The 9,048-nt window shown below is 61.6% G+C and overlaps 1 protein-coding gene across 1 annotated transcript; it reads right to left on the bottom strand.

Moving 5' to 3' along the window:
* Positions 1-6,685: 6,685 nt before the first annotated feature.
* CCDC166 (coiled-coil domain containing 166) lies at positions 6,686-8,789 on the bottom strand. Its single transcript, XM_044246951.1, has 4 exons — positions 8,349-8,789; positions 7,154-8,260; positions 6,928-7,056; positions 6,686-6,817 (listed from the first exon to the last, which is right to left on the bottom strand). The coding sequence occupies exons 1-4, from the start codon at positions 8,787-8,789 to the stop codon at positions 6,686-6,688; spliced, it is 1,809 nt and encodes a 602-aa protein (XP_044102886.1).
* Positions 8,790-9,048: the final 259 nt, after the last annotated feature.

Genomic DNA, 9,048 nt, shown 5'->3' with positions numbered 1-9,048 from the left:
TGGGGCCCGCCCTCATGGCCTCATCGGCCCCGATCACCTGCCCACGGCCCCACCTTCAAGCACAGCACACCGGGGTTGGCGCTTCAACGTAGGAATCTGGGGGGACAACTGGGTTCATGGCAGGAGCCTCTCTGGGTCAGTCCGGCCGCAGAGCCGCTGCAGAAAGACGCTGCTCCCACAGCATGGGCCTGGTGGGGCGAGTGAAGCCAGGGGCCACAGCCGCTGTTCGGAGCCGTCGGGCGGGGAGGTGGCCGGTGTGTTCCCGCCGAGGCATGGAGCGGCGAAGGCCTTCGAAGGGCATTTGAGCGCGGGTTGTAGCAGCCCGACCCGGATCCGTGGGCAGGAGGCGCTGAGGACGACACTCCGCCCCGCTCTGTCCTGCGGGAACCGGCTGTCTGCTCACCTGCTTCGGGGTTTTCGTCTCTCACTTCTTGACGCAATCGTGTGGAATGAAGCGGGAGCGACACGGAGCTGTGCGGCCAGCTGCGTTCCGTCCGAAGACGATGACGTGCCCGCAGGATGCGAGTGGGCCATGCGGGTGCTCCGGGCGGTGGGGCCGGGCAGGGCCAGGCTCCACGCGGCCCCTCGCTCACCCGGCCCGGCTGGCTGGGCTGCACCGGCAGGCCGCGTCCCGTCTGAAGTTGTCTGTGCTCGGCTCTGTGGGCAGATGCTGGGGTACACCGAGTGACGGGCACGGCTCCTGCGGGGCTCACAGAGTGTGGCCACGGAAGGCCATGGCGAGGTCTGCATCTCAGCCCTCGCTGCCACCAAAGGCGGACGGAAAGACGGATGGGGACACGCTAGTGCTTGGGCGAGGCATGACCTACCACTGAATGCGGTTCCTCCTCCCTGAGGCCTTCCCCAGCCCCTCACTCGTCTCTCCTGAGAACCCTCTGTTCCAGGAGCTTCGTAAGGAGACCTGGGGACGAGCACCAGCGCACCAGCTGGCAGCTCCCACCAGATCCCTGTGGACACCGCCGACGTCCTGCACTTCCCCGGAAGACCCCTCAGCCGTGCACCCCGGGCGCGTCTGCACTTGTGGAGGTGTGAGGGTCTCGCAGCCCCCTGGGCCTGTTCGTCTCCATCCACGCACTCTGTGCGCCCGTTGTATGCCAGCCACGGAGCACGGAGCTCAGGTTTGGACAATATCCCCACGTCCCTAGGGGCAGAGTGACCTGTGAGAGGAAGTACCAGCCTTCTCAGAGAAGGTGAGCCTGGCCGCAGTGCGCTGCCCCCATTATGCTGCCTCTTTTATTTTTATTTCATTTTTTAAAAGATTTTATTTATTTATTTGACAGAGAGAGACCACAAGTAGGCAGAGAGGCAGGCAGAGAGAGTAAGAAAGAGAGAAGCAGGCCCCCTTGTGAGCAGAGAGCCCGATGCGGGGCTCGATCCCAGGACCCTGAGATCACGATCTGAGCCAAAGGCAGTGGCTTAACCCACTGAGCCACCCAGGTGCCCCTATGCTGCCTCTTTCATCTGCAGTTTTTGGGACGGAGGACGCGAGCCTACCTTGGGCCAGAACACACGTGCCACTGGGGGCCGGCCGTCCACCCCTCTCCCTGGGCCCTGTGTGCCACATGGAGGTCCTACCTCCCTGAGCACACGTTCTCCCCCCAGCAGCTGCCTGCCATCCCATCTTTGGCCTTCTCGGGAGCCCGGGCCCCCCATTTGGGTCCTAGAAAGCCCAGGTGGTGTAGTGTCGCTCCTTCATCCCTGTCCTTTGTGACCCTTTGAGAGCCCTTCACCGGGAGGCCGAGGGTCTGAGTGTCCGATGAGAAGCTGCAGACAGTCACCCTGGGGAGGGTGCGGTGAGGTTCTGGTTCCCTTGATCAATTACTCCGGCGACTTTTGTCTAGAAAAGAGAGCCAAGTGCATGTTGTTTTGGTGACATTTATTCCCCGTTACAGTGCAACACAAGCCTCACTGAATACAGCGGGAGGCAGAGCGGAAAGCGGGAGATCCCGGCCTCTGTCCCCGTCCCCAGGGGAATTCTGTGACTGCTGGAGGGGGTCCCCCAGGGCTTGTCAAATGCTGCGTGAATGAGCCTGTGATTTCCGTTTGTTTGCCTCACGCTTGCGGAGCCCCACGTCCGTCCACAGGTGCCGGGTTGGTCTGGCCGTGGACCTTCCTTGTCCCCGTCCCCGTCCCCTCAACACCGTCACAGGCTTCCGTACTATGCGTCCTGCTCGAGGACACGTCTGTGCCGACTGTGCCGCCGTGTGTGTGCACAGGGGCTGGGGCAGTTTCCTGGGGTGGCTGAAGATGACAGAAATTTGTCGTCTGGGTACTGCAGCCGGAAGCCCGAGGCCCCGGTGGAAGCCGTGCTGCGCCTGAAGCCTGAGGGGGAGAGTCTTTCCGGGGACTTCCTGCGTCCAGGGGTGCCGGTGACACCCGGGGCGCCCTGGCCCACAAGTGCGGCTCTGGCGCTGCCTCTGCCGTCAGGGGTGTCCTGCGTCTGTCTTCATGTGCCCGTCTTCTTACAAGGACACTAATCCCCCTGGACGAGGGCCCACCCTGCACCCATGTGAGTGCTGTAGCCTTGTTTCCAGATAAGCTCGCACTCGAAGCTAGGACTTGAACGTGTCTTTTGGGGGGACACAATTCGATACACAACACACAGCGGAACAGGGTCCTAGGAGACAGCGGAATCGAAGCCTGCCCGCTTCAGACGGAGGAGCAGCACCGGCCGGGGCGCCCTCCACGCTCTGCTCCCCGCCCCCCACGACGCTTCTTCTCCCCTCTGAGGCTGGGCAGTGTGGGGGAGGGGGGCTTCTTCTCCAGGTCATGCCCCTGCTTATCCTGGTGTGTGGTTGGCCTTTTTCTTTACATCATTATAAAGACTTATCCTTTCTCTATGCTATTAGTTTATTTTATTTGAAAGCTGAACAAGGTCATTGGCTGTCTTCTGGGAGGGGACAGAGCATGGCTGTGGGTGATCCCTACTCTCTGGGCTGGCCTGGAAGTCCCAGGGCAAGGGATTCAGGCACCGATGGGGAAAACCCCACAGGACTTAGGGCCGGAGCCACAGAGCAGTGGGCAGGTGCTGAGGGGACAGAGGAGGACAGTCACGACAATCTGAGGGAGGCCTGGACTGCAGATGCCCGGTTGGGTCGATTCCCCAGTGGGCCTCCTGTAGGCTGGGTGTCCCGTGTGGCCCAGCCTCAGGGGCCTGAGGGGTCCCACTCTCCTCCATCCTCCTAGTGGTTTCAGGGCAGCAGCTGGACAGGGCAGACCACGGCTGAGTTTTAGCAGCTTGTTTAGACGAGAGAGGCCAGAAAGCTGCACAAGGACAAGGGAGCGGCAGAACCGGCTCAGCAGGACTTTTAAAGTCAACATTGTCAAATCAACACACACACAGCCGCATCTCACATGGGGAGTACGAAGCTAGATGAATTTTCACAAGGAAAGTAATGATGTCTGATTTGTGGGTCATCTTGTTCTCAGTAGCTTCTAGACCAGGAAGGTTTGGGGGTTTTTTTGTCTTTGTTTTTTTTTTTTTTTTTTTTTTTCCCCAGACTGGGAAGGTATGATGGAAATTTAAAGCATTCTGAGGGTTAGGAGGAGGGATTACGAATTATGAACTTAAATGCCCATGTTCCCATTTGTCAAGTGAGAACTAAAAGAGGAGAAGAAGTGTTGGTTTCCATACAAGTAGAGGAAAACAAATGAAACATGAAAAGAGAAAGAAAACACAAAGCATAAAATAAACTGGGGGGAAAAAAAAACCCACTGGGAGCCCCCGGGTGGCTCAGTGGATTAAGCGTGGGCCTTCAGCTGGGATCCAGCCCCACATCGCCTAGTTTGGTGGTGGGGGGGGTCCCTGCTCTGTGGGGAGTCTGCTTTGCCCTCTGCATGCCCCTTCCCCGCTTGCACACACATGCTCTCTCTCAAATAAATAAAATCTTTAAAAAAATAACTACCAATAGGGGCACCTGGGTGGCTCGTGGGTTAATCCACTGCCTTGACTCAGGTCATGATCAGAGTCTTGGGATCGAGTCCTGCGTCGGGCTCTCTGCTCAGCGGAGACCTGCTTCCGCCTCTCTCTGCCTGCCTCTCTGCCTGCTTGTGCTCTCTCTCTCTCTCTGTGTCAAATAAATAAATAAATATTTTTAAAAAACTACCAATACTGCAAATCAACGATTATAAAATAACTACAGTGTGTAGTTAAACGATGAAGATTGTTGGACTGTATTTTTTTAAGATTTTTTTTTTACTTTTTTAAGAGAGAGTGACAGAGTGAGGGGGCAGGGGGTCCGGGGAAGGGGCAGAGGGAGAGGGAGAAGCAGATCCCCCGCTGAGCAGGGAGCCTGACATCCGGCTCCATCCCAGGACCCTAGAATCATGAACTGAGCCAAAGAAAGATGCTTCACCAAATGAGTTACCCAAGTGCCCCTGTTAGACTGTATTTAAAATAATAAGCACCACTTATAACTGTTACTAGGGACACATCTGAAATATAAAATGGACACCAATAGAAAGGGGCATGCAGGGGGGCCTGGATGGCTCCGTGGGTTAAAGCCTCTGCCTTCGGCTCAGGTCATGGTCCCAGGGTCCTGGGATCAAGCCCCGCATCGGGCTCTCTGCTGCGTGGGGAGCCTGCTTCCTCCTCTCTCTGCCTGTCTCTCTGCCTACTTGTGATCTCTATCAAATAAATAAATAAAATCTTAAAAAAAAAAGTGGCATGCAAGACAAACCAGAAGAAAGCTCGAGCAGCCATCTTAATACAAACAGGCTGTGGGCAGGGGTGCAAAGGAGAACAGTGCAGGCCGGTGAGAGAGCTGCACCCCCCATACTATAGGAAGGAACTACAGGAAGCGTTCTAAACTCCTATGCAATTAACAATTGCTTCAAAATACATAAAGTAAAAATGACCGAACTACACGGAGAAATGGACAAATGCCCAGTCCGAGTGATGTCTCTTAGGGAGGTGTTTTATGGGAATCAGTGCACTAGAGGGTCTTGAGAATGGGGTGTCTGGGCAGAGGAGAGACTGGAGTTTCAGTTGCCAGGAGTACCACTGCTTACTAGCTTCATGAGTACCAAAGCACTTCATCTTGATTCAACACTTCAAATTAGAATGGGGGTTTGAACACGGTCTGTATGTTGCATTTAGTGGAAAAGTATCTTAAGTCTGTTAATCCATAACAATTTCCCTTCCCTCTTTTTAAAGATTTTTTTAAAAAATTTATTTATTTGACAGAGACAGAGAGATCTCAAGCAGGCAGAGAGGCAGGCAGAAGGAGAGGGAGAAGCAGGCTCCCCGCCAAGCAAGGAGCCCGATGCAGGGCTCTATCCCAGGACCCTGAGATCATGACCTGAGCCGAAGGCAGAGGCTTAACCCACTGAGCCACCCAGGCGCCCCCCCGCCAGTTCCTTTTAAAGAGAAATGCTGAGCCCTTGCCAGAGTGCTTGTACTTGGGGGACCAACGGCGGCCTCGTCCCACCAGGAGCAGCGCTCACGGCCGGCCTCGCCCTCCAGGACCCCGCGGAGACCTTGCAGTCACTGCAGCTTGGACCCCACAGGAGGAAGACCAGCTTCCTCTCCACCCCACCAACAGCTCGTCCTCAAGAAACTGCTGCACTTGGGGCGCCTGGGGGGCTCAGTGGGTTAAAGCCTCGGCCTTCGGCTCGGGTCATGATCTCAGGGTCCTGGGATCAAGCCCTTCATCGGGCTCTCTGCTCAGCAGGGAGCCTGCTTCCTCCTCTCTCTCTGCCTTCCTCTCTGCCCACTTGTGATCTCTGCCTGTCAAATAAATTTAAAAATCTTAAAAAAAAAAAAAGAAAGAAACCACTGCACTCCTCTGGCCGGCGGGCTTTTTCCTTACAGCTGCCCGCCGGCGCCCGTTCCTTCTCTGAAACTGTGTCCCCACGGCTGGTCTTGGTCTTTGATGCTGAGCAAACCTGTTTCTATAGAGTAACCGGCAGTTTTATTTTAAGGCTGACCGGGCCATCAGGACCTGCTGCTCGGACCCCTGCCACGGTGGAGGCAGCTGCCCCGGCGAGTCCCCAAGGCTCCCCCAGTCCTGCCCTCCCAGGCACCTGGAGTGCCCAGGCCGCAACCACCTCCTGCTTGGGCCTAGCAGGCGCTGGCCCCAGGGTGCAACCAAAGACCCCGGATTTGTAAGAACCTTCCCTCAGTGGTCAGGATGAAGTTCCCAGCCCTTGGGTCAGTACTGACAGTATGCGGGACCTGGCCTCCTCCAGGAGCTGCTGGACCTCCCATAGCCACAACCGAGGGGCATCCCACTGGCCAGCCTGGGCACACGGCGGGAGAGCTGAACAGCATCCCCCAGCGCCCCGGAGAGCGGGACAGCCGACATTTTCGTAGGAGTTGGGGCTTAGCGAATACTGTTTTCTCTGTACTAAATTTTCAGATTTGGGTCATCGTACCGGGGTAAGGTAGAACATTCTTGTGCTAAGGAACACTAAGGATTTTTAAATCCTTTAACTGAAGGGGCATAATGTCTTGAACCGAATCTCAAGTGGTTCAGGGAAAAATGCAGACACAGACCTGGGGACGGAATCTCGGTAAACGGGAGTTCTCTGTACTCAGCAACTTTTCTCTGTTGGAAATTATATTAAAAATTACTCCTCCCGTGGCCCTTGGTGGCAGCCCCACTCTCCCCCGCCCCCGCCCCAGTGGCTGTCCTGACCGCAGGTCATCGCACGCTGGCCCTCCGGGCTACAACCCGTGATCGCCCAGCTCCCCACCGCTGGCCTCCTTTCCTGCTCTGGCAGCCTCTGTCCGTGCGGGCGACGTCCGTCTCTGCCAGCGCCGGCGGGAGGATACCGGTGTGGCCCGCTTGCGGGGCAGCTGGGGCCAGCCGAGGAGGTGAGGAACGCTTCAGGCCACCGCGCAGTTAGGGAACTGGAAGCCAGAGTGAGTGGTCCCAGTGGCGCCAGAGCCAGGAGGGCAGGTCACACCTTTATTAACACCGCGTTCACGTTCACGCAGTCCGCGGGCGCCGCGCGCTCACCTGCCCCGCGCGCGCCCGCTGGCCGAGCCGGCTCGCCCGCACTCGCCTTCCGCCGCGCGTCAGCGCCCGCCGTCTCCTTCGACCGCGGGACGGGAAGAGCCTGGGCCCAGGACAGGCTGAGCGGAGGGAGTCGTGCTGTGTGCGGGCCCAGGTAAGGGGAACCTCGAAGAGACCTGGGAGCCCGGGCGCGACACGGTCAAGGACGGGTCCCGGGAGCCCCGGTGGGGCGGGATCAGGGACGCGACCCGGGAGCCCGGGCGGGACGGGGTCAAGGACGGGTCCCGGGAGCCCCGGTGGGGCGGGATCAGGGACGCGACCCGGGAGCCCGGGCGGGACGGGGTCAAGGACGGGTCCCGGGAGCCCCGGTGGGGCGGGATCAGGGACGCGACCCGGGAGCCCGGGCGCGACACGGTCAAGGACGGGTCCCGGGAGCCCCGGTGGGGCGGGATCAGGGACGCGACCCGGGAGCCCGGGCGGGACGGGGTCAAGGACGGGTCCCGGGAGCCCCGGTGGGGCGGGATCAGGGACGCGACCCGGGAGCCCGGGCGGGACGGGGTCAAGGACGGGTCCCGGGAGCCCCGGTGGGGCGGGATCAGGGACGCGACCCGGGAGCCCGGGCGCGACACGGTCAAGGACGGGTCCCGCGAGCCCCGGTGGGGCGGGATCAGGGACGGGACCCGGGAGTCCGCGCGCGATGAGTGCTGGGATGGAACCCGTGAACCGGCCTTCGACGGGGCCTGCGATGGGATCCTGGGGCCCACGTGCGACGGGAACAGTGACCCGGAGCCCGCGCGCGACGGGGCCCGAGGAGCCACGCTCGATGGCGCTGTGGAGGGGGCGGAGGACCCGGGACGCGAGGCGGGCGGCGGCGGCGGCTGCCACAGCGGCGGTCCGTCGCGGCCCCGGCGCAGCCAGCCATGCACCCGCGCCAGGTCCCGGGCGTCCTCGTGCTCGCGCCGCAGCTGTTCCCGCTGCTCCAGAAGCCGGCGCCGCGTGTCGTGCAGCAGCTGGGCCCAGCGCAGGAGCCGCAGGAGCTCCCGCCGCAGGCGCGCGTTGTCCGCCCGGACGGCCTGCGTGTGCAGGACGAGCGCGCGCGCCGCCTCCCGCTCCGCGCGCCGCGCCAGGGACTGCACCCGCTGCCGCGCCTCGCGCTCGAAGGCCGCCTTGTCCTCCAGGAAGCGGCCCTTGACGCGGTGCAGCAGCTGCGTGTGCTCCACGCGCATGTGCAGCAGCTCGCGCTCCAGCGCGCGGATCCGCGCCAACTGCTCCAGCTGCAGCTCCTGCGGCGGCAGGGGGCACGCGGGTCAGCGCGGGGCCGCGCGGCGCGCGCCCCCCCCCCCCCCCCCCCCCCGGGGCGCGCTCACTAGCCTTGTAGGGCCGCAGCTCCTGCACCTGGCGCGCCATCCGCGCCGCGCGCGCCTCCATGTCCAGCAGCTGCGCGCGCACGCCGTCCTCGCGCCCGCGGAACAGCGAGGCCAGCTCGGCGCGCTGCCAGTGGATCTGCGTCAGGTCCACGCGGTTCTGCTCGTCCAGCCGCACGACGGCCCGGGCGCAGCGCTGGGCGCGCGCGCTCACGTAGCTGGCGTAGAGCCGGTTCTCCTCGCGCAGGCGCGCGGCCTCGCGGTCCAGGCCCGCGTTCTCCCGCAGCACCTGGTCCACGCGCGCCTCGCAGGCGCGCAGCTGCTCCGACAGCAGCCCGTGCTCGCGCCGCAGGTACTGCCCGCGCTCCGACAGCCGCGGCTCGGCGCCGTCTCCCGCCGCGCCCGGCCGCCGCCCCGCGCCGGGCCCGCGCTTCTTCTTGGGCGCCATGGGCCGCGGCCTGGGGCGCCCGTGCGCGGGACGGCGGTGCCCCCGGCCTGCGCCTCCAGCCTAACCCCTGCCTTGCCCCGGCCCGAGTCTTCTGGCGGGGTGGGACGCGGCCCCGGGCCACGAGGATTGGCGGGGGCGGGTCAGGCTGGGGGTCAGGGTGTCGTCTCCAGCCTTTCTTTCCTTTCGGGCTCCTTCCGGGCCTTGGCCGTCGGGCGGGGGCGCCGGCCTTTCGTGGCGTTGGCGGAGCCTGCACGGTCTC

This window comes from Neovison vison, chromosome 4 (assembly GCF_020171115.1).
Source record: "Neovison vison isolate M4711 chromosome 4, ASM_NN_V1, whole genome shotgun sequence".
Classification (NCBI taxonomy): domain Eukaryota; kingdom Metazoa; phylum Chordata; class Mammalia; order Carnivora; family Mustelidae; genus Neogale; species Neogale vison.
The sequence above is the reverse complement of the archived record's forward strand: the minus strand, read 5'-3'. Positions and strand labels throughout refer to the sequence as shown.

Coding starts and splice junctions, on each gene's coding strand:
- CCDC166 (XM_044246951.1), bottom strand. CDS start 8,789: ATGGCGCCCAAGAAGAAGCGCGGGCCCGGCGCGGGGCGGCGGCCGGGC. Junction 8,261..8,348: donor AGGAGCTGCGGCCCTACAAG/GCTAGTGAGCGC, acceptor CTGCCGCCGCAG/GAGCTGCAGCTGGAGCAGTT. Junction 6,818..6,927: donor TGAACGCGGTGTTAATAAAG/GTGTGACCTGCC, acceptor GGCTGGCCCCAG/CTGCCCCGCAAGCGGGCCAC.